At 40.1% G+C, this 24,911-nt stretch overlaps 1 protein-coding gene across 13 annotated transcripts in view; it reads right to left on the bottom strand.

Moving 5' to 3' along the window:
• Window positions 1–24,911, bottom strand: part of CTNND2 (catenin delta 2) — a 1,164,839-nt gene that overhangs the window by 5,207 nt on the left and 1,134,721 nt on the right. For all 13 annotated transcript variants that reach the window (XM_037893329.2, XM_037893327.2, XM_037893326.2 and 10 more), the window contains 3 exons: window positions 17,688–17,814; window positions 11,193–11,324; window positions 3,549–3,622 (listed from right to left, as the gene is read on the bottom strand). In XM_037893329.2, the coding sequence (XP_037749257.1) occupies window positions 3,549–3,622; window positions 11,193–11,324; window positions 17,688–17,814 (333 nt within the window). The remainder of the gene's footprint in view (window positions 1–3,548; window positions 3,623–11,192; window positions 11,325–17,687; window positions 17,815–24,911) is intronic.

Below are 24,911 nucleotides of genomic sequence, written 5' to 3'. Positions count from 1 at the left end.
CACATGCTGCTGCATGGGGAGATCTGCACGGCTATTGTGTCAGCATCATGGCCAACACCAGGTCCCTGGATGTCGGCTCGGTATTTAAAAGCAGGGGAAGCAGTACAGCCGCATTTGGACCACTGCACAGAGTGCCAGTGTCACCCACCAACTACCACTGAAGTTAACGTGAGAAGAGCATGCTCAGCACACTACAGGAGGTGTTCAGCACCTCACAGGATTGGGCTCAGTATTATTACAACAGCCATGGTTTCAGTACACCTAGATTTCAGGGGGTTGGACACATTGTTTCAGCCCATATGTTCAAACCTGGATGCCTTGGAATAGAGATTTGGATACACAGCTATCCCAACCCAATGGAATACAATTGTATCTAATGCTAAAAAAGCAACTACAGACCTGAGACTATGTCTTATTCACCAAAAGACACATTTTGGGGGGGGAATATACTGGCCTCACATAGGCTAATTGTAATGGGCATCATAAATGCTGACTGCTGTTGGAAACGAAACTCCTTGGGTGCTACATGAGCTCACATATTTTGGAAATGCCCCGTATCAAGAATTTCTAATCTGAGGTGAGTCAAAGGACCAATCTGATAGTGGATGCTAATTGGAGCCCTCCCCCTGATGTTTCATTCTTGGATATATTCCTGATGCCTGGAGATTACCTGATAACAAGGCGGCGTGGTTTCAATGTGCAGCTTTGGGTGCTAAAAAATGAATCCTGCAAACATGGAAAAGTTGATTCCCACCAAACACTGATGCCTGGCTCACTGATATGGCTGATCACACAGCTAACAAATGACTAACAGTTGTGTGTTCTCTGCACCTCTGAGAGTAGGCCTATTTAGATGTCTAAATATTAGGGCTGGTCACAAAATGTTCATCAAAATCACATTTTGACAGAAAATTGGGTTTTGAATTAAACATTTTTTTTCTGCACAAAGTGCTGCTTTCCCCAGAAAATTTACATTTACACTTTTCATCAAGATACCAAACACCTGGAAACTGAAAAGCTTTTGGTTTTCAAACTACAAGTCCCACTAGGAATTGTGGGGGCACTTCTGAATCACAATGTTAGGTTCTCAGCCAAAATTTTCTGCAGAAAAGACTAAATATGGATTTATGTACCTGACAAGTTTGCACCAAGTTCAAAATTTTTTGCCTTAAACTTGCTGTCTCATTTCCCATTCTGAAAAATGGATATAACACTTACATACGTCATAGGGCTATTGCAAAAATTATCTAGTGCTTGAGCACTTTGAGATCTCTGAATGAAAGGTGCTATTTAAGTGCAACATAGCATTGTATATAATACAATTGACAAACAAACAATTCCACAATAATCTGAAAGCACTCTATTGATGGGGGCTCAGGAAATGCTCTTTTGTATCATCCCTCCAACTCCATATACATCCATATTCTGGAAGTTCATTTTATTTTAATAAGGGGTATTAACTTGCCAATTATGGTACCAGTTAAATACACAGACTGCTCTACTTTTTCATGAGCTGTTAAATGCACACTGTGGTTTGAATGGACAGACTGTTCTAAAGGATTTCTACTTAGGGTGTGGGTCTATGCTTGTGTATGTGTACCATTATCTTCTGGATGGAATGCCAGACCTTGTCATGTATGTGTACACACACATGCACAAATTCCCTCTTTCAAAAAAACATTGTGGGAATTGATGTTTGTGGAAAATGTCCAACTGACAAACATGGAAGCTAGTGGCCTCTATTAACACAGGTATAACACAAACAGCTCACACTAAGGATGAAAGGGTAGATCAGTCTCTAGGCCCATTCAGTACTTGGCATCTCTGCTGAAACTTTTAAACAAGGAGAGCCAGGTACAGTAACTCCTTGCTTAATGTTGTAGTTATGTTCCTGAAAAATGCTACTTTAAGCAAAATGATGTTAAGTGAATCCAATTTCCCCATAAGAATTAATGTAAATAGGGGTGGGTTAGGTTCCAGGAAAAAAAATATATATATAGACACACACACACACACAGTATAAGTTTTAAACAAACAATTTAACACTGTACACAGCAATGATGATTGTGAAGCTTGGTAAAGTCAGAGGGTGGAAGAGAGTGGGATATTTCCCAGGGAATGCCTTGCTGCTAAATGATGAACTAGCACTTGGCTGAGCCCTCAAGGGTTAACATGTTGTTGTTAACGTAGCCTCACACTCTACAAGGCAGCCCGAATGGAGGGAGGAGACACAGCATGGCAGAGAGAGACAGATACACACACACTGTGTGTGTGTGTGAGAGAGAGACGCACATTGCCCCTTTAAGTATGCTGACCCCACTCTAAGTACACTGCCCTTTTAAGTAGATTAGCAAGTTGAGACAGCAGCTGCTGCCAACAAGCTCCCTGAACCCTGTCGTGGGTCAGAAGGGGGGGAGGGGGACACCCTGACATCAGCACCCCTTTCCCCCCTCCCTCCCCCGCACAGCAAGCAGGAGGCTCCCAGGAGCAGCTCCAAGGCAGAGGGCAGGAGCAGCACATGGCAGTGGGGGGAGGGACAGCTGAACTGCCCGGCAATTGATAACCTGCTGGGCAGCTGCCACACAGAGAATTTAGGGGAACGGGGAGCTGATAGGGGGGCTGCCGGCCCACCCTGGTTCCAAGCCCCCACCAGCTGGCTCCAACGGGCTGCTCTTTCTGCAAGCAGTGGACAAAGCAGGTGGCTGCCAAACAACGTTATAAGGGAGCATTGCGCAACTTTACACAAGCATGTTCCCTAATTGATCAGCAACGTAACAACGAAACAACATTAACCAGGACGACGTTAAGTAAGGAGTTACTGTAGTGTCAATGACAGTGCTGTTTTTTGTGGTGCAGATACCTGACCGCTTGGAACTGGATGCACACCACCAAATTCATGGAACATAAGATATCAAAAAAACATGAGGTTCCCACTACTGGATGAGCTAGTGGAATTACTTAGGCAGAATCCTGTGTTTTTATAGTCTGTGCCAGTGATTCTCAAAGCCGGTCCACCGCTTGTTCAGGGAAAGCCCCTGGCTCCCACTGGCCACGGTTTGCTGCTCCAGGCCCATGGGGGCTGCGGGAAGTGGCGCGGGCCCAGGGATGTGCTGGCCGCCCTTCCCGCAGGCCCCATTGGCCTGCAGCGGTGAAGTACGGCCAGTGGGAGCCATGATTGGCCAAACCTGCGGACGCGGCAGGTAAACAAACCGGCCCGGCCCGCCAGGGGCTTTCCCTGCACAAGCGGCGGACCGGCTTTGAGAAACGCTGGTCTATGCCACATATACACATGTAGTGTGGTCTCTGTACTGTATGCCACTATAAACTGCTCTCATTTTGGAAACTTGGGTCCAAATTCCCTGTTGGTGCAGAAGAGCACAGCACTTTTGAAGTCAATGGAATTGCTACCACTTGCAAAAGCACAGAATGTAGCTCTCCCTGTCCTCACTTCACTATTATTTTAATGGTTTTGATTGTTCTAACAGGCAAAACAGTGAATACATTTTCACTTTTTGTATAGAAACTAGTGTTTTACTGTACTCACATACCTGGTTGTGTTTGATATCTTCAGCAGGTGCACCGTAAGAATTCCTGTACAAAGTTGAGATTCCAGCATTTTGAGCTAAAGACAGAAGCAAAGGAGAAAAATATTACCAGACATGTCTCTCTGCAGGATTCTTCCATCAACACTTTATTTTTTGCAGTGATTTTGCTGTTATTACACTACATATATTAACATAATACTGGTTAAGATTTGTCCCAAGTAAAAAACATTCATTCTGGAATGAATATATATGTACATAAGAACTAAGAATTGGCATCTTTTAAAGGCATATTGAGAGAATGATAGCTTTTTCTTTTTTAATTAAGAGGGTGAGATTCTTAATTTGGGATTATTTCCTTCTCTTTGCTTGTTAGATTAACTGTGCTGATTAAAAGTAACAAAGAAGGCAACTGAATTGTATCTTTGAAAGCACCAGCATGTACCTAATCTTTATGAAGTGTGGCTGTTATATGAATAAAGCTTTCAATTGCAAATTATCACATAAATGCCAGACTTTCCTTTTCTTCCCTTACCACCAAATAATCTAATTCTTCACTTTGCTGTGTACATATAAATCACTTATTAATGTTAGTGGGTGGAAGTTATACTGAAATTGTGGATTTCACACATAAGTCAATAAGAAAACTTGGTAAGCAAATAGCAATAAACCATAAATCTCAGGCTAAACACATTGTGTTATATCATTTATACATTTAACAGATGCATCTATAAATACTGGGACTAAAAAACCCAAGCACTTTTGTTCCTTGGATCAGGCACTTAGGATGACGATGGACAAATGCATGAATTAGCTGCACTGCAATGCTGCTTTTGTTATAAGGTGAAACCATTTTGGGGGAAAGAGATTTAAATTAGCTCAAAAAATGAGCAGCCAAAAGGCTGATACCTGGTGAAAATGAAACGATCTGGATGATCAGGCCTCAGCCTGTGAACTAATATGACTCTTCCCCCAGATGTCTCATGGTTAAGCTCATTGAGTGAACTGAGTTATGAGCCTGAAAGTGTTGAGATGAAGCAGTAATTCTAGGGACAAAGAAAATATCACATCTGGCCTTTAGAGGTGCTTTAGGAGGGATATCAGTTTTTCTTCCTTTCCAATAACGTTTCGAGCCATGGGTGTCTCAAATGGGGCTGATTCTGCCCCTGCATTTTCCATTGCCACCTATCTGAGATACATAGTGCAGATGTGCTTGGAAAAAACTTGCGCACTTTGGATATTTGCAAGAATGCAAAGTAAACGATTTGCGCAGTTGCTGCAGGTCACTCATAGAGAGCATGAATATAGAACAGTTACTTACCCTACAGTAACTGTGGTGCGTCAAGATGTTGTACAGCTTACAAGAACATAAGACCGGCCATACTGGGTCAGACCAAAGGTCCATCCAGCCCAGTATCCTGTCTTCCAACAGTAGCCAATGACAGACGTCCCAGAGGGAATGAACAGAACAGGTAATCATCAACCATCCCCTATCGCCCATTCCCACCTTCTGGCAAACAGAGGCTAGGGACACTATCCCTGTTGTAATCAGTGTGGTTCCTACTGTAGGTGCATATGTACCTAATGCACACAAGACTATAGTTTTTCTGAATAGCGGAGCATGTGCCTCTGTCTCCTTATGCTCCTGTACAAGGGCAGAGTGTGAGTGGCTGCAACCCTCCTTCAGTTCCCTTGCAATTCAAAGCCCAGGTTAGCTGAGGAGTCTGAAAAGCAGGGATGGAGGGCAGGTCATGGGATCCACTGACTATAACATCTCAAAGAACCAGAATTTCTGCAGGGTGAGTAACCATTCTCTTTCTTTGAGCATGTGTCAGTGTGGATCTGGTGACTGGCAAGCAGTATCCCCTCTGGACAGGTGAATGAGGCAGGCCAGTCAATCAGTCAAATAATGAGTAAAGCACTGCTTTCCTGAACTTGGCATAAGACCTGGCTGCCATGGCAAGGGTGCAATGTTTGACAAAAGTCAGTAGGTTGCTCTGCAAGTCTCAGGTACTGTCACATTCCTGAATCAGGCTGGAGATGCTGCTTGTGTCCTGGTGTAGTGTGTGGAGCACATGGCTTGTACACTGACGTTTAGAGGGAAAGGCTCACCAGCTACCTGAGAGCAGGTGGAGCAACACTGTGTGATCCGCTTAAAAAGTCTCTCTGATGAGAAGCTTTGGCCTTTTGATGAGCCGAGTATAATCACAAAGAGACGAAGAAATGGTCTAAAGGGTTTAGTCTTGTCTAGGCAATAGAGCAAGGCTCTGGAAACATCCAAGAAACCTAGCTGCTTCTTTCCTGGTGTTGAGTATGGCCAATAGGTTGACCAATAAGGCCTGGCAACTTTCCACTCTGAGTTGTAAAGAGCAGTAATAGTAAGATTTTTCTCCCAGACACATTGAGCCTTTTTGGGTCACTGTCCTCACTCCCCCACCCCCTTAGAGGTACACTTGTTTGATTTAGACTTTTACTGCACTGCTCAAACATCTAAGTAGTCTGGGTTGTGGTGGGCATGGAAGTACTCAAATCCAAATTGAGAGACCTGGTATCTTTTCTCTACCTGTTTTGCAGTTGTAGTTATAATGGCTGGTGTCTGCCACCAGGCTCTAGCCCAGTGGTGGGCAACCTGCAGCTCGAGACAGTTTGTTTACATTGACTATCTGCAGGCACGGCGCCCACAGCTCCCAGCTGCTGCGGTTCGCCATTCTGGACTGACAATTGTGAGAATGTCCAACTTATGGAATTCCTCTGATGTGACCGAAGTCTTTAGCTCCAGAGTTTCAGCTATTCTCATAAGCAGCTCTCAGACTTGAAGACATCCAGGCTGGTATGGGTGACAAGAAGATCACCTTGTGAGGTGACAAAGATGACAGGTCCTTTGGTGGTGTTTTTGCTCTGCTTCTACTGTCTGGGCACAAGAGCAGATGTGAAGACCGACCTATTCCTTTTCCTCAAATGTGGTGGAGAGTAGATTCTAAAGGCCTGTAAGGACGGACTCCCAATAAGCTCAATAGGGCCACAGAGGCATGCCTTTAGGGTGTTTGGTATTGACCAGAGCAATGCCATTTCTGCTGAACAGATCTTTCAGTAACAGATCTCAGAGGAGCAGGTTCTCTGTTTGAAGGTGTTGAGAATGTATGTCCCAGTGACATGTGTGGATGATGCTGAAGTATATGATGCTTTCAGTACTAAGGTTTGCACTGGTACGGGTAGGTGTCTCGGTATTGATGATGGTCCCCAGAGTGTTGTCATTGTCTGTAGATATCGACACCGAGGGATGTGTCACCAGAGAAGGCTTCCTCTGTGCCACAGGCTGCTCCTTATTACCAGAACTCAAAGCCACGTGGGTCTTGGTGGCTGTATCCCTGAGGCTTTATTTGGTCTGTCTTTATGGGAAGACACTGAGCTCCACCTGGAGTCTCTGCCTTTGAGATCAGAGCAGCCCCTCTTGGTGCTGAGCTTTGGAATTTGTATAAACATTATTATGCAAATCACAAATTCACATTGTAAAATATAAACAAAACATAAACTGTACAGAGTCCTTTATTTAACATATTAAAGGAAAAATGGCATACAAAGAGTTTGGGAATGCCAAGAGTTCCCAAAGCAGAAACCTGGGCTAGTTTAGGGGAGAAGATGAGAGAACTTAATCTCTTGAGTCAATTAAGAAGTCCGCTATACGTGGATGAACAGTTGACTATTGACGTCAAAAGCTAAAGAGGAGGAGGACAAGTGAAAAGGAGAGAGAGGGATGAATCAATCCACATTTTGTGGTTAGGGCCCATCCCTTGCTGAGATATTGTATACATATTAAGACATGTAAAATTATCAGGGGGCGGGAGAGGGAGGATGAAGAAGGAAGTGATTTTAAGAAATGGAGGAAGAGGAAGGATAGAAAGAAGCATGGTGGTCAGACAGAGTGAGGCAGCAAATGGGACTATGGGAATTGGAGCTGCCACATTACACCCCAGAGGTGGCTGCATTTCAGTGATGGATGAATTAATATTTCAGTGTCTATTTTCTGTAGTAACAATAGGTAAGTACAAGTGACAATTGCAGATGCTGATGTTACCATATCCATTTATATAAAGTAAAACTGGGAAGTTTTTAAGGGCCACTATGATACAGTTTGTGAAGAACTCTGTGGTCCCCTGGTGTGAAGGATGCTATATAAATCTAAACTACCCCTATTATTTTATAAGATGCCAAGGATTATATTGGTGAAAAGTTAGAAGACAAATAATTCTCCTCAGCAGCATTCTGTGAAGAACACACTGATAACCTTAAGACCAGCTTTGAAAAGGCTATAGCTAGATATTTATGTGATAAAGATATCACTGACCTAAGTCTTCCCATATATCTTAGTTCACTTACTTGATTCATGGTTTAAGATTAACATTCAAGTTTCATGTTGCAAAAACTGCTGACTCTGGACACATTTATAGTACTTTGAAACAAGAAGTCACTAACCCAATGCTCTCATACGCATAGTCTGATAGTCAGCAAGAAAGGGAAGGATAAATCAGTTATAGCCAGTCATCTGCCCCTTGTACTGCATGTTCTGCTTCTTCCGTTACATTCACCAGAGCTCCTCTTTTAAAACATAGTTCAGAGCAGTAAAGTTGAAGATTTGCATGTTATACAAATACCATCCCGGGGGGCAGGGATGGTCTCCTGCCTTCTTATCACTCCCAGCTTCCTGCATGATGGAAGACGTGACACTGGCGTATGGTATGTACATACCTTTGTATGATGGTTTCTTTAAGAAAAGCAAGAGGTAAAAGTTTCTTTAGCAATGGCTGGTGAAAGATATTTCAGATGCACTCCCTCCTGTTTGTGTTCAGAATGCATTTTCAGGGCACCTGGAATGCGTGCAGGCCATTAGATGAGTAAGCCTGAACACTGGCATCGAAGGGAAATGGACATTCTTTAAAGTAAACCTGGAAAATGTTGATCCAAAAGATGCTTCTGCTCCTGGAGTGGTTGATATAGGACACAGATGGTGATGCTTAATGTCAGTTCAACAGGAGAAGCCACGAAGTACAAGTAAAATGATCTTCAGAGCACAAATCCCATGAAAGCATATCAAAACCTTGTTTTCCCTGATCAGGAGGGGAATGGCTGAGAGTCAAGCTATGGCATTTATCTATGGTATTTTTAAAGAACATAATAGGTTTGTTACCTTTTTAAGTTGTTTCTTATTATTTTTACAGTCCTCAAAAATAGGCTAGTTGTGTGATGGCCTGTAAATGTAGCAAGGTGTTATAAAAGCAGAGACAGCAAAGGAGAATGATCATACGGTTCCTCCTTTTCTCTTAGTTGGCCTCAGGAAATCAATGGTATTTCAGAGCTGCTTAATTCATTACTAAGGATCTTAACACTTTTTACTCAGTTGTTTATTTCATAGCTTTTTCACTCTTTTCTGCAGGCTTCACAGACTTCCCCACATATTCCCTTAGTGACAGGAGGCCAACAGTACTATTTAAAAAAACCCAAACCCTATCAGGTAGCAACCAACAGTTCACAGGACATTGTCTGGGACTGTAACCTGGGAATGGCTTTGTAAAACCTGGGACAGTTGTGGATAAATGGGCATATGGATATATTGGTAGATATGCATGCTACATAAGTCAGTGGGAGAATTGCCTACATATCTTGCACTGAGCATTTTTCATTGTGCCACAGAATAAGAGGAAATCTATGCATCACAACTCCAACCTGGCAAAATATTTCTCTAAACCCCACATGCTCCTTTACAACCCATCCATGTACTGACTACAGTTCAGTGATGGATATGCAAAGTATGTACTGCAGGCAGTGAGGGAATCCTTACCCCTTGTTACAGGATGTAAACCCAGGCAAATAGGAGAACAGCCCAGTACAACAGAATATCTCACAACAAAAAACAAAAAGATTGATTTTATATTATTTTTATTGAAATATTCTTATCCAGTTCACCTGGTTTCCTTTACATGGTTGTTGTCGCTTCTTATTTCTCTATCACAACTGACAAATACTTTGTAAAGGTGATCTGTACATTTGTTACAGTCAACAGTCAACACATACTAGTAGAGTTATTGACTCCATTTAATTATTTATAGGCTTTGCCTTCCTCAAATGGCTCTTCATTTGATGTCAGACCAACTGTAAAGGGTTGAGATTTGGCAACCTGAAAGAGAGAATGTGATTCATGAACTCCTGTTTCAAATACACAGTGCATGTACAGTACTAGGAACTACAGTAGATCTTTTAAATTTGACGTTGTTACTCATTTCTCACAAAGGGGCGAGTAGCTGGATAGTAGGCTGGGTGGCTTGAAGTTTGATGCAAACACTTTATTACAAAGAACCCCATGAAAAAGCAGTTACAATGGGTGAGGGAGACATGGGGACTTAGGCACAACAGGGAGTGTAACTCAAAATGGAACAAAGGGGTTAGGGCAGTGCCAACCTCCATTCCTTAAAAAAACAGCAAACCAGGGGGAATGAGTGAAGTAAAGAAAGAAAAAGAGAGGCCAGAGATACTGCAGTAAAGAGAAAAAAGAGAGAAGGGTGGGGAGATGAAATGGAAGAGAAATGAACATGGATTTTAAAAAGAGGCAAAAAGAAACAAGGTAAAAGATGTGTCATAAACTGTCAGAAAATGCCCTCCCCTGTGATCATTCTTACTTACTATGCTTGCCTGAACTTTCAGATACCTTAAAAAGGAAATGGTATCCTTTGCCCTTCCCTACTGCCAAACTGGACTCTGACAAGCCCTCTTCATGGATGTACCCAAGGTCCTGACAAAGTGTAACAATAGCTGAACACAGACCTGTCCTCCACAATCATGTCAGTAATGACCTTTACAATGACGCTGTTTGGGTGACAGGAAAAAGTGAATGGCAGCAACGTCACGTCAGGGTAGGGTAGAACAACTCTATTCAGTGTGATTACAAGTCATTCGCAAACATCCCAAATACCGAAAACTAATGTCAAATACAGTACCTTAGATGAATGAATGGCTTCCTCTTTGCTGCTTCCCCATGTAATGGCCTGCTGAATTGTCTCCTAAGGCCAGAGACAGACGTTAGGACTCCCAGGCTCTCAATAGTGCGCAAAATCTATTTGGTTGTTGTCCCATTTCTTATATCACTTCTTAGATTTCATGTTAATTCATCTTCTTGCATGTTGCTCCTCCATGTAAACTCAGATGATAATCTGCAGGGTTTTGGTGACCAAGTACTGTACAGCACAGGAAACTGATCTTGAATGCAAACTTCTGGATACAGATTGTAGCATGGGAAGTTTGGTATTGAATCAGCATGCTGATGGTGTCCCAAGCAACATTAAGAACCTGGCAGAGAATCCGGTCTTGGAATCCTCCAAGATCTTTACAGATGTAATAGTGGGGGAAAATATCCAGGCATCATGACATCTCTACAGGTCCATGTTGTAATAGGATTAGATGTTACAAAGTACAGGGCCACTCCTGATTGTTATAAGGAGTTGTACTAATAAGATTCCTTTTACTTTCAATCTTATATCTATGAGGTACTCAGACATCACAGAAGTTGATCTCTTTCACTATTACAGTAAACTCAGCCAAGCCTAGAAAATGTGTCTATTACAGTCAATTTATATATGTGATGTGTAAGCACCATCTCACCTGTCATGGTGTCTTTCCTGGAAGTGTGTTCTCCTTTATTACCATGGTAAGCGACATTTGTTCCAGTTGATTCGTAGTCTGTTTTCCTTTCTTTTAGACTGATCATTTCCCGAGGTGAGGCTGGGGCACTTGCTAGATAGTAAAAACAAATAATTTTTCTCCCCTCAGACCACTTCAAGCACATCTGGGGTAAACAATTTAGTAATATTTACATTTGTTAATATATAGGAATTAAACTGTGTGAAGTGTGTAGGCAGAATTAGATTTGGAAAGGGGTTAGAGGTGCTGCTATTTCAAATATATGACAAATGTATTAAAGGCAATTATTAAAAACTACATTTCTGTCTGAGCATTTTGTTCCTTCTCCATTTACATGTAACAACTAAGATGATCACAATGGAATGACATAAGCAGCAATTTTATTTTTCTTCATCCTTTCCATTTCTTTAATTTGTACATTTGACAACAATTTTGCATCGTCAGGTTCACTTCCCCAGGTATCATCAGTTTCTCCTTTGTGGAAAAGACTTTTATAATGATTAACAGGGAGCAGAAAAACTCTTATAAGAGGGATTCTTTGTTTCATTACTTGAAAATAAACAGGAACCATGTAACTGTTATGAGGGAAAAAAAGGCAGTAGTATGGAAAATGTAACTTTAACTAAAAAAACAAGATATGTACAAATCTTCAGATAAGTGCCCAATGCTTGAAAATAACTCCAATAATTCTGACTCTAGTATTATGGGTATGATTATCTCTATATACAGCAATGATCATTAAAAAGTGAGCCTCTACCAAAAGTACTGTACCAAATAATCATCATAATTAATTCCTATTCCAGGTGATGGAAAAACAATGGGATTTCGTATAGCAATTCTTTTTAATTCTTTTTAATTCTTATAGTCTGTCTTTCTGACTATACTGGAATAACATAATTTAGTTATCTAAAGTATCTAAACTAGCAAATGTTGAGGGTGGACACTGTATTTAACTGCATTGCTGGCTGCACCTATCTAAAGCACTACTCACTGTAGTATTTAGATGACAAATACGTTAGTAAAGGTTTATGATAAAGTGTTCATAAAATAGAGATATGTTGGACATTAGGGCAACAATTAGGACTTATTAATGTATTTCTTAAACTTTTATTTCCCCCAAACCAGTTTAAGAATAGAGGGGTTTTTTTTCTTCCATTGAGACCCCTATTACCAATTCTGGGGTCTTTCTCCCGAAGATAAGAAAAGTTTGATTAAATATTTCTGGGGGATAATGTATTTTCTCAGCCTTTGACAAAAGTTAACCCAATAACAAATGAACGCCTCGACACAGTCTCCTAAGGTACTCTGGGCTCTGCAATTCCCAGTACTTTATAGATTCCCCAAGTCTGTCTATCCGTCGAAGTTTTCTTGCACGAAGAATAATTTTTGGTGGGGTTTTCCAATTGTTATTAGGCATTTACATTTCTACATGCAACCAAATCCAACTGGTTCTGAGGATTTTTAGTTTCATTTATTCAAAAGCACTAAGAATCTTTAAAGAGGAAGGAACACAAATAAAGAGGGATTACCAGCCGTGGAGCAATGGTAAGAGGAGGGTTTTCTTTTAATAGCTTGGGTAATGGCAAGTTTGTTTTAATGACTGTTTAAAAATCAGGCCCTTTTTAGGGAAAAATAATGTCACATAGTTCTTTCTCTTTCACTCTCTGTCTGGAAATCCAAAAGAATATCCCTCTAGGAAAAATAAAACTGCCCTATGTTTGGAAATGGTGTCACAAATGTATTTCATCTTGGACAGCTCCACTTTTATGTGTGATCAAATCTAACCAGAAATCAAGGGTTTCTTGGCCAGCGAGGGACTTGCAAGGTTAAATCTTTATTAAAAAGGATGTCAGCAATATTCTCCCTAGATGCTACCAGCAAGAAAGCTTTTGTATTATCACGGTGGACTTGGTAAGGTCTCTAGTGGTAAATCTGTTTTTGATTGCTGGTAAACTCATGGCAAAACGATTGCTTCTGCAGTCTATGTTTACTCCAGCTGGGAGTGAATGACCATCACACACAAGGAGGGCTGGGGGGAGGTGAATAGTATCCTGCTGTTATACCTGTTAACATGATTTTCCTGAGGCCCTTCTCGCTGTTTCACAATTTTAAACGCAGCAAAACCCACAGGTTGCATTAACCAATTCCCCAAACAGAAAAAAGAAGCCTCTAACTCGAGGTGCTGTGCTAACAACTACAGTGCAACTCCTTCCTGAATACTTTCTGCATTATGCCAACATCTTCCCTTTTCACTCTGTATTTTACCCCAAGTACCATGGGAATCTCACTGAATATTGCTTGGGAGAATTTTGACCCAAGCTGAGTAAAGTCAATAAAATAAGTGTGAGGGTCTCCTTGAGAAATTCCAACACCCGTTAAACATCCTGTTTTGTGGGGGAGGGGCAGAGAGACAGGGACAGAATTAAGCTCTGGTTCCAAATTTTAATGAATCAAGGGATTTTATACCTACATATTTCAAATCTGGGAACAAGGGTGATGGAGGATCATTGTCCATGTTGATACTAAACTTCCCATTAAGCTCTAATGTTACAACAAACAAACACCCCATTTTAAAGTCTTCGTATAGTTAAATTTTCAAAAAGCTCATTTAGGCATCAAAAGAAGTGAGGAGATTTTCGAAAGCTCAGTCCCTTGAATGATGAGTTCTTTTCAAAACTGTCCAGAAGTGTCACAAAGGGACATGAACTCTTGAAAATCAAGCTGTTATATGGGTGCTCACATGGGACCTGAGCTCATCTGAAAAAACGATCCCCAAAGTGCACGCGGAACAATTCAATAATTGCCCCGATTTGTTATGTAATTTGGGGCCCCAAAAACTATTTTTCCCCAGGCATACACATATGCAAGTTCCACGGAAATAAATGGAGGTTCTGTGTGTGTATATTTAAGGCAGAATGGCTCAGTAATTATCTACTCTAGATTAGTAAACATGGGTTAAACATTGGAGAGAGAGCAAAATGCGAGGATAGGGTTTGAGCAGTGAATGCCTAGTGAATGCACTCACTTATAAAAACAATTTTCTCCAAGTATTGATATTTATTTTTTCCATTTTGATCTCAATATCAGAGGAGGTACTAGCGTTTCTTCTCATGACACAAACTTGAATAGATGGACAGAAAGGCAAAAGCTTTGGCTCTCAGAAAATCAATACACACCAGAGAGAACCCTGGCTTCTGTTTCTCAGCATATGGGATGAGACTTGGAAGTGGTGTCTGCCTAGAGTTTAGTTGGAAAGTTTCAAAATAGTGATGACAAAAATTAATGGGAAATGTCAATGAAAACCGGAAATCCAGGCTTCACTGAAGTAAATGACAAAGTTCCCATTGATTTGAATAGGGCCAGGATTTCATTTCAGGAGTTTATCAGAAAATATTATAGATTTAGACTGAAAATAATTGGACCAATTCAAGTGCGCTACCCCAGCTCTTATCAAAGAAATGAAGTAAAGAAAGACTAATGAGAGATGAAGTGTTATATAACATTGGGGTATTGGCTAGACCTCTCAATGCTCACCTAGAGACTTCCCAGCACTCTTTAAAAGTTTTCTACTGCTTAGGAACAAAGTGGATACTTATGGCGGTTAACGTGACAATGCTAAAACAAGAATTAAGATTAAAAGTGAGTTTCAGTTAAGATTTTTATGTAGGGCACAAGTATAACCTTTACTTTTGTTGTTTAGTATGTTATTTGAACTTCACTCCTTTAAACATCTGGTTTAATGAAGGCAAAGCACATCAAATAAATTTCCTTTCCTCATATTTAGAAAAGGTAGTTGGTATATTTTTAGTGTGGTATTGTAATAACAATGAATAATAGCACTTTCATGTCCTCCTTACCATGACAAAAAGTGGACATTTATAATTATTGTGTCCTTTATTTTTGAAACTGTTCTGTTCATTACTTAAATCACAAGGACAGAAATTTGTTCTCTGGTCTCATATCTGTTCTTTTCCTGTTAAGCTGGTATTGTTTTACTCGAGTTTAACCTTTAAAGGATATGTTAATACATAGTAATTTTTTAGAAAGAACACTGATGTTTGATAATGGTTCAGCTTATTACACTGTAATATTTCTATAGTTTACAAAAAGTTCTGTAAAAACTCATGCATAAACCTTAACCTTTGGTCATTTCCTCCAGGAGTCCTAATTTACACTGCATTTTTCTTGTTAGGATTAAGGTAACAATTTTGCATCAATTCGGAATTTTGATTAAATTTTCTCCCCCGGTTGGGACCCCTGGATTTAAGAACTAATGTTAAGCAGTTGGCTGTGCTTATGTATCCATTAAAACTGAGGACTGTTCTTAAAGCGATTGTCAGCTAACTATCTAGCATGGTTTTAGGACTCTGACACCATCAAAAAGACCCAATCAGAATCAGAATATGGTTTTGGACAACATGTGTCCTCGGCCAGAATCTAACAGGACAACATACAAAACATAGCTCCAAAGGGGTGCTAAGACATCAAAACACTAATGGTCATGTTAAGCATGCAGCTTTTTGTACACTGTCCAAATGATAAAACATAACTGTCTGTCCATTCCCTGGAGGAACTATATCTATTCACCCCGTGTGAGCAACAGCTCTCCACCATCAAATCCACAAGTGGACTCCTGCAGAGTTTTTACTGGAAGCATTCATGAAATTGTCTGTTGACAATGGACTGACTTTATGGTACTGACTTTTGGGGGGTGGAGGGATGGGGCAAGGTAGAGTCCTATATATTAGACAAAGTTAGATTCCCTCCTTGAACTGAACAAACAACAGAAAGCAGGAGATACTTGGAGTCAGATGTTCACTGAAGCTCAGGGCCAGATTTTTCAAGCACTCAGCACTCACAATGACGGTCAGATTTTCAAAAGGGCACCCATCTAGGTGCCTGTATGAAGAGCAGATTTTTGAAAGTGCTTAGTATTCAGCCACGAGTATGGGGATACTTGTGGCCAGGCTTTCAAAATAGCTCAGCATGTTGCCCTTGTAGATTAAGACTGGACTCCTAGATAGTTAACAAACATCAAAAAACAATCACTTTTGCACTAGGGTGTAAGTAGTTTAGCCAGACATATCTTACTGCTGATGTCCCAGTAACTCTGTGGAACAACTTGTATATGAGGAGTGATTAATAAGATTGGGACTGTTCATCTTAGCAAAGAGATGACTAAGGTAGGGACATGATAGAGGCCTGTAAAATCATGAATGCTATGGAGAAAACGAATAAGGAAATGTTATTTACCCCTTCACATAACACAGGGTCACCCAATGAAATTAATAGGAAGCAGGTTTAAAATAAAGATAAGGAAGTACTTCTTCACACAATGCACAATCAACCTGTGGAACTCATTGCCAGGGGATGTTGTGAAGGCCAAAAGTATAACTGGGCTCAGAAAAGAATTAGATAACTTGATCGGGGGCTATATGCAACCCCACACTCTGGGTGTTCCTAAACCTCTGACTGCCAGAAGCTGGGACTTGACAAATTGCCAAAGCCCCACTTGACAAATTGCCCTGTTCTGTTCATTCCCTCTGAAGCATCTGACACCAGCAACTGTTGGAAAAACAGGTTACTGGGCTAGATGGATGATTGTTCTGACTCAGTATGGCCATTCTTATGTTCTTAATGACAGAGGTTTAACAGAGCAAGCAGTAAAATACAAAGTGAGAGGCTGATAGGATTTTACTGTGTTTATTTTAGAAGACTTTATTTTTATTGAGGATTACTTTCATTTAAAGTAATTAAATATTTTAACTTGGAATAAGTGGAGGAAAAAGAGGTCTGAATTCTCCATGTGAAAACTGAATCGATTCCTCTATGTAAGACAGAAATAATTCTACAGTGGATGAAATAGCAGTTAATTACAGTTTATATGTTCATGGCATTGATATTAGATGTAGAGTTGCAGTCAATCCTTCTGCAAATACATCCATAATGAGATGCCCAGCTGACGAACATTGGTGTAGATCCATTGACTGGAGTAGAGTTATGGTGATTTACACGAGCTGAAGTTCTGGCTAACAGTATAAAACATACATAACAGATGAATTTGTGGTTTCTATGACTAGTAAAGAAAATTACTTGGAAGCATCTGAGATGGGGAACTTCTCAATGCTAACACTAGGCACAATGGTCCTGGGAATTTTCACTTTCCCAATCAGATAATCTTAACTGGCCAGTGGACAAGGAAAATAGTGAATGGACATTCATAGTAAAAGGCTACACTGGATAGTCTGTCTGCTTTACATTTCTACAAGGCAGTCACACAAATAAAAAATATTCCTGTATACAAAAATACACTGATCAGAATGAAAAAATGTTTCCCACATGCTCCCATCACTGTTAATAATGCATCTAGATGCTACTGACTGGCACTTAACAATGGAAAGATGACATTACTAGATTACTTCTCTGTTTACTTCAGCCCTGGAAGCATGGTCTTACCTGAGCGATTATTAGGAGACATGCGCACTGGAGAGATGGAGGGCGTGCGTGATGAAGAGTATGGTCTTTGCCGATCCCTCTCTATTGTTGAAGATGAGGCTACAAAGTGATACTGTGACCATCCATCCTGCATGAGGACAACATCAAATATTGGGACAGGTTTCAGTGAAAAAGATGCATATGTACAATACTCTATTTTATGTAAACAATACTTTTATTTTATTTAATCACTAATTATGATGAATACTCAGTTACAGTAATTACATATCAACTCACAACGGTCACTCTGTTCTCCACTGCTAGGCTGCTTTACTCTGCCCATTTACAGCATGCCAAGTATGCTCAACACTGCAAAATTTAAGATGGTGCTCAGGGTCTGTCTACACAACGGGGTAATGTTCTCTATGGGGGCAAGGGGAAGTGTGATTTCTAAATTGCTCTGATGTGTTGCACATTAATTGGTCTGTGGAGACCCTGGTGGTGCACTCTAAAAGTTCCCTATCATAATGTTGTTAAATCACACTAGGGAATTATTAGTTTGCACCAATTAATGCACAACTTGTTAGTGCATTTTATAATTCGCACCCTCTATAGTGCACATTATCCCACTGTATAGACAACCCCCCAGGTACTACAATGTATCCCACAAAATACCTACAACAGGCACAAAAACACAATCCCTTTTAGGGCTGTGCAAAAATTATGCAGAATTTGAATACAGTTTTAGGCATTTTCATTCTGCCCTTTTCCACACCACTACTTTTCCTGAAATGTCATAAAAATGATAAGCCAGCTGTGAAAATATGCAAAATAATGATATTTTGTCTGATTTACAGTGTAAACATTTTTTCCTTGAAAACAATGCTGTTACAAAGGAACATTTTAATGTTGCAAGCAAATGTTAAATGGCTAGATGATGAGAATTCAAGCCTTTTGAATTTTGTTATAAATATTTCACACACCCTCTAGTCTAGTTAATACACTGAGACTGCTCAGCTGTTTGTTCATAACTGGGAAACTAAAGTAGGTTCTTTACAGTGTTTTATTATAATATAATGCCCATTTCCCCCAGCACTGTTTTCTCCAGGGTGCACAGAAAAAGTTGCCCTCTGTATTTGAAATTGAAATGTGTAATGATATGAACATTTCTAAGTTAGCTGCTGCTCAAGTTCATATTACTGAAATTGACTTTATTTGTTCAGGAGTCAAACACTGGAGAGCCTAAAGCTGTTTTATGGTCTAACATAACATAACATAAATACTAAATAGTAACATTTTTTCTTAAGTAATTAAACTAGCATGAAAGCATAATGAGAGCTAAAATGGCTATTAGTAGCTCTTATATTGGACTCCACTATATTATTTCAGATGCCACAAAATATTTACTGATGAAATATGTTTATCATCTGTAAAGCTTGTGCCAAAACTGTAATGTAATTTTACGAACTTGGGCACAAAATCTACTTGCCACTCTTATGATAACACTTTACTTAGCACTTAAAAAAATGCTTTCCAGGGACCTGATCCAACGCCCATTGACCTCAATGAATATTGGGTAAAGTTCCAAGTGAGGAGGCAAAAAGAATTTTGCAAGGCTGATATAAGTGTGTTTAAAATATATATAGTATAAAACATTGTTAAAAATTGGCTCCAATTTCCCTCTTAGTTTGGCTATTTTGCTATATGAAAAGTAATTGCCACCACCAGTACTTTCAGAACACTCTGCTGAGGAAAAGTGGTGCTGCTTTTCTTTTTTAAACAGCAAAAGCACAGAAGACGCTTGCTTATTAGATTTCTATCTATACATAATATTGATAACTTGAAATAGACACAGTCAACGTACAATTAAAACCACTGAATGCACATCTCTTCCCTCTATGTTGTTTGCATAGTGCATTGGTGGGTGGCTGTGTGTCAACTGTGAAGTTACGACACACATTTAAAAGGAAAATTAAAAGAGTGAAATTTGGGTCATAGCTTTTGAAGATGGGTTCATTATTTTCTTTGGAGTGGCTAGCTACAGAGCATTTGTCCATATAGGAAAGTGATGTTTGTGCTTCTTCACAGGATCTATATGACCCCAGGCAGTGAAGGGTCATATAGAAAATGTCAGGAGAAAAACGGACAGTCAATAAAGAATCGTAAGAATTACTAGGAAATGCCAGTTAATCCGTATTACCAATGGTAAGGAAGCATTTTCTAAATCCAATCAATCATCTCCAGCAAGCAGGTGACTTAGAAGCTTTTATAAATCTATGGTACGCCCACATCTTGAATACTGTGTCCAGTTGTGGTCGCCCCATCTCAAAACAGATATATTGGAATTGGAAAAGGTTCAGAAAAGGGCAATAAAAATGATTAGGGGTATGGAACAGCTGCCATCTGAGGAGAGATTAATAAGACTGGGACTTTTCAGCTTGGAAAAGAGACAATTAAGGGGGGATATGATAGAGGTCTATAAAATCATGGCTGGTGTGGAGAAAGTAAATAAGGAAGTGTTATTTAATCCTTCTCATAACACAAGCACTAGGGGTCACCAAATGAAATTAATAGGCGGCAGGTTTAAAACAAACAAAAGGAAGTATTTTTTCACATAAGTCACAGTCAACCTCTGGAACTCCTTTCCAGAGGATGTTGTGAAGGCCAAGACTATAACAGGTTCAAAAAAAGAACTAGATAAGTTCATGGAGGATAGATCCATTAATGGCTATTAACCAGGATGGACAGAAGCTGGGAATGGGCGACAGGGGATGGATCACTTGATGATTACCTGTTCTGTTCATTCCCTGTGGAGCACCTGGCATTGGCCATTGTTGGAAGACAGGATACTGGGTTAGATGGACCTGTGGTCTGACCCAGTTTGGCCATTCTTATGTTCTTGTAAGATGTGCCCTTCAAGCTCTAGAGCCAATGATGATGTTAAAGACCGATATTATTTTCAAGTGCACAACTACTATTTTTTCTTAATGTTAAACCAAATTGGAAATGATCAGAGACTGCTTAAAGCACATGGAGACATAAAACAAGAGCTAAGAGTTCAAAGTCTTTGAAATGTCATAATGAATAGTTTAATTCCCTTTATCTTACCTATTTATCCCCACCCACAGTTCAGGATCTTACACAGTAGCCTTAGAAAACATTATAAATAAAGTTTTACCATGTACACATCTTAGATAATATTAACTTACATAACTTATCTGCTATGAGAATAACACACTTATCACTTGGAAATCTTTCATCCCAGTGAGAAGCACTGATCCCCTCTTCCCTCTTTCCATTCTCTTGAGATTAGCAGTTCTCATGGGAATGGCGGCAGAGACGTCACTTTTCTAATTATTTTATTTTAAAGTGAGAGATCTGCTACCCCAAGCAGAGGAGACATTCAGGCAGAAGGGGGGAGCAGGCCACCCTCTGGGGAGATCTGATGTCAGAGGAGGGAAATGACCATCCAGCATTCTCCACCTATACAACGAGGTGACATTGACGCTATAGTTGACTTGCAGGGGGACCTGCAAGTCAACCACGTCATGAACCGCCTCATGAAGAGCAAAGAGGAGCATCAAAGGGATGAGGCAAGCTTTCAAGATTTTCAGCCTTCCCTACAGTTAGAGTGAGCACACAAATGGCGGTGCATGCAATCCTTGTTGGGACCTCCTTATCTCCATCTCAACGAGGGATATGGTGGAAGGATCCTTAACCAAACTATGCACAGCTTCAAAAAGTTGGTGCTCCATAAGACAGGTTTTATGATAAGGAGTGTCCCCCCCCCCCCCCCAGATTTTACTAGGATGGGTGTTTTTTTTTAGTTTTTTAAATCCCTGTCCACACTGGACATTGAAAGTGTGCCAGAACCATGCTGGCTACAAGCCTGCTGGAAAATGACTAGTAAATACAGTTCTAATCCTTGTGGAGATGAACTTTCAAATACCAACAGCAGGAGGGTGTTTTTGTTTTTTGTTTTTTTTTAGCACAGGGAAATTCTACATGACCATGGCTTTTAACCTCCTCCTTTCGCTCTCACATTCACCAACATAGACAGAGAAGAGCATTATTTTCACTACAAAATGGAGACAATGAATATTAAAAAAAATGAAGATATTAATTGTTCTTCAAACCTTTTAAAAATCCATTTAATCCCATTTAAAAATCAATTAATGACACTAGAGGCTTTAGGATCCTAAATGTTCTGTGCCAGCTGAAAATGGCACGTTTTGTTTCATGTTCATCCTGTATCATGGTATCTCTTTGAAGTATCTACAGCTAGGGTTGAAGTTGCTCTCAGCTGAGCAGGGAAAAAGGGCAGCTTTCTGCTTGCCTACTGCATCACATACCTGAATCCTTCTAGCATTCTAATGGAAAGTGAACGTTACCCCTCCCTCCTGTACAGCACCACAAACTCCATAGCAGTGACATCTGGTGCCAGTTGGGTGAAGTTCCTTTGGCACTTCAGAGAGCACCAAAAGTTTCTTCACCACAGGCATTACAGTGGTTCTCAGCAGAGAAGGGGTTACATCTAGTTGTAGTTGGACTGCCAGTAGATATGAAGCTTGGTTGTATAGGATTTATTCCCCTTGATCCCCCAAATGTTTTTCTCTCTGCTGAGAGCAGCTTCACCTACAAGTGCTTGAGAGAGTAGAATCTGAGACTCAAAGTACAATTTCAGTTGACAGTGGAACTTTTAGAATCTCCAGGATTGCAAGGCCCCAAATGCTTTTAATTCCAATTTGATTAATATAAATGTACAGATAGACAGAAGGGAAAAATCTTAGAGCTCTGGGGAGACTGATGTGATTGATAGGGGGAAGACTGGTCTCGGGGCTAATGCAAATAAATGGGAGTCAAGAGATCCCACTCTAGGCTCTGCCATGGACTCTGGGCAACCTTGGACAAGTCACCCTCTGTGCACCTCTCAGTTAAAGACACTGGGCTCAGTTCTCTCACTTAAACTGGTTTACACAGTGCAAATCCATTGCTCAATGGAGCTACTGTTGATTTACACTGAGGTGAGTGAGAACAGAATGAGGGACTAGAACACCTTCTGTCACAAAGGTGTTGTGAATCATAATTCATGCATGTTTCTAAAGCACATTAAAATCTTCAGCTATAAAGGTGCTAAAAGTATGTGCAAAGAATTAACAGAGTATGGGCTAGATACTCATCCAGTGTAAAATGGCACAACTCTACTGAATGACTGCAGTGGAGCTATGAGGATTTATACCAAATGAGGGTCTATCCTATGTGACTGTTGTCCCATATCTACACACGTTAGAGCCTTTGTTAACAAAACTGGTCCATTTTTTAGTCCATCTGAAAATGAAAATAAAAGTTTTGCCATTTCAATATCAGAGCAAAAAGATAATAAGGAGCCTCTTATACCAGCCTGCCTCCCCCATCCTCCCAACTCCTTTATTCAAAACCAAGCTACTATCACACTTGGTTTTATTGGAGTGCTTAAATTTTTGGCACAGTGAAACAAAAAAGTTATCCCAATCATTAATATAATTATAAATATTATTATGAGCTCAGATTGCTTTTGATTAGCCAGATTCCGGTAGATTCCACTGTCACTGGATGGTAATTTTCAAACAGTGCTTTCTGACAGATTTTTTGCATGTGTCTGACAGGCTGCCATAATACCCCAAAAGCTGAATACTTTTAATAAAATCTATCCTTAGCTCTCATCTGCTCCAACAAAAGAAATTTCTTTCCATTTTTAAGGTGAACACTTTCTAACAAATTCATTAAAACTATTCCCATCAACAATTCCAGAAATTATTAGTGTTAAATATTTCAACTAATTTTTAAGAGCCAAAAGGGAATAAGTTGAATTTAATGCAGAAATAAATACCACCTGACATGCTGGTTGCTTTCATTATTTTGTTTCAGCTCTAGTGCCTATAATGACATTTAATTAAATTGATTTGGATACTTAAAGGTACAGTATATAGGGGTCTCCTAAAGAGAACAAGTGCTATCTTCAAAAGCAAAGTCTGTGTGCAAGTGCATTTCAGAAACCAATCTGCCATCAGCCTGATCTACTAAAGGAAAAATAGGACAAAAAGATTTGACAAACTGGAAAGAAAATCAGTATAATTCTGTTATAGAGGGGATGCCATTGTTAACTGCCAACCGTTAGTTAACAGGTAGCAACTGTGCACCTAAAGAAATCACAAATAACCAAAGTAGGGTAATGTCATATTAGCCTTCAGCAGCTGTTCAGAGGTTTCACATTTTGCATTATATTTTGATTATGCCTATAATGACTATCTATTTTTCCTAAGTAATATGAAGGCACTAGGAAAAGGCATGTATTTATTGCTGCTAGATCAACATTGGCATATATCCAGTTATATGTTGTCAGGAATCCGGCAGTGAGTAACTTTTAAGTGGAGAGCTATACATAACAGTTGTGGAGAAAAAGAGGACAAGAGTTTAGAACTAATCATTTTTCATAGGCTTCACACTTGTGCCAGTACGTCATGTCCCTGCTCAGCTCTGAGTCATTATGAGATTCAATCATTCTCCTCTGATCCACAGCAAGTTATTATTTTGTCTGGTGGTAGGTGGATTCATGTTCTATGAGTAACATTAAAAGACCTATTGCAACTTCTTTAGTTCTTGTTACCTTTCAAAGATATGTCTTGGTCAGGGAGAGGGTATATAAACCCTGCTACTTCAGCCTGAGCTGGGCCCCCTCCCACACCTGACTCGATCCTGATTGTAGTATGCACTGTACAAACATAGTGAAAGATAGTCCCTGCCTGCCCGAAGAGCTTACAATCTAAATCGACAAGACAAAGTGAAAGAAGGGAGAGAGAGAAAATGATTTTCCCAAGGAAAAAGAGCAGACCAGTGGTGGAGCTGAATAGAACCTGTAGGCCTTGCTGGAGTCCTAGGCATAACTAACAGTATGAACCGAAGGCTGTCAACGAGAGTGGGCCTGTTCTTGGCAATATGGCAACACACTAGGTAATAGCCAACCAAGTCAGCATATTCCTGACCTGAGGGGATGGTACAGAAGCACCCACCTCTCTCAAGTAACTACATAAACAAATTCCCTAAGAGAAGGTACAAGAACACACTGACCTCTCAGAAGGTAAGGATAGAATGACAAGATAATGGATGAGGTTGTTTTGTTTGAACTACCAGGTACGAGATATAAGGATGGTAACTAACAACATATGGAATGTAAAACGTAACTTGTTTGTATCAATGTATAACAGG

The sequence above is a fragment of the Chelonia mydas genome, chromosome 2 (genome assembly GCF_015237465.2).
Source record: "Chelonia mydas isolate rCheMyd1 chromosome 2, rCheMyd1.pri.v2, whole genome shotgun sequence".
Classification (NCBI taxonomy): Eukaryota; Metazoa; Chordata; order Testudines; family Cheloniidae; genus Chelonia; species Chelonia mydas.
Note: the sequence above shows the minus strand (reverse complement) of the source record. Positions and strands in the feature narration are given on the sequence as shown.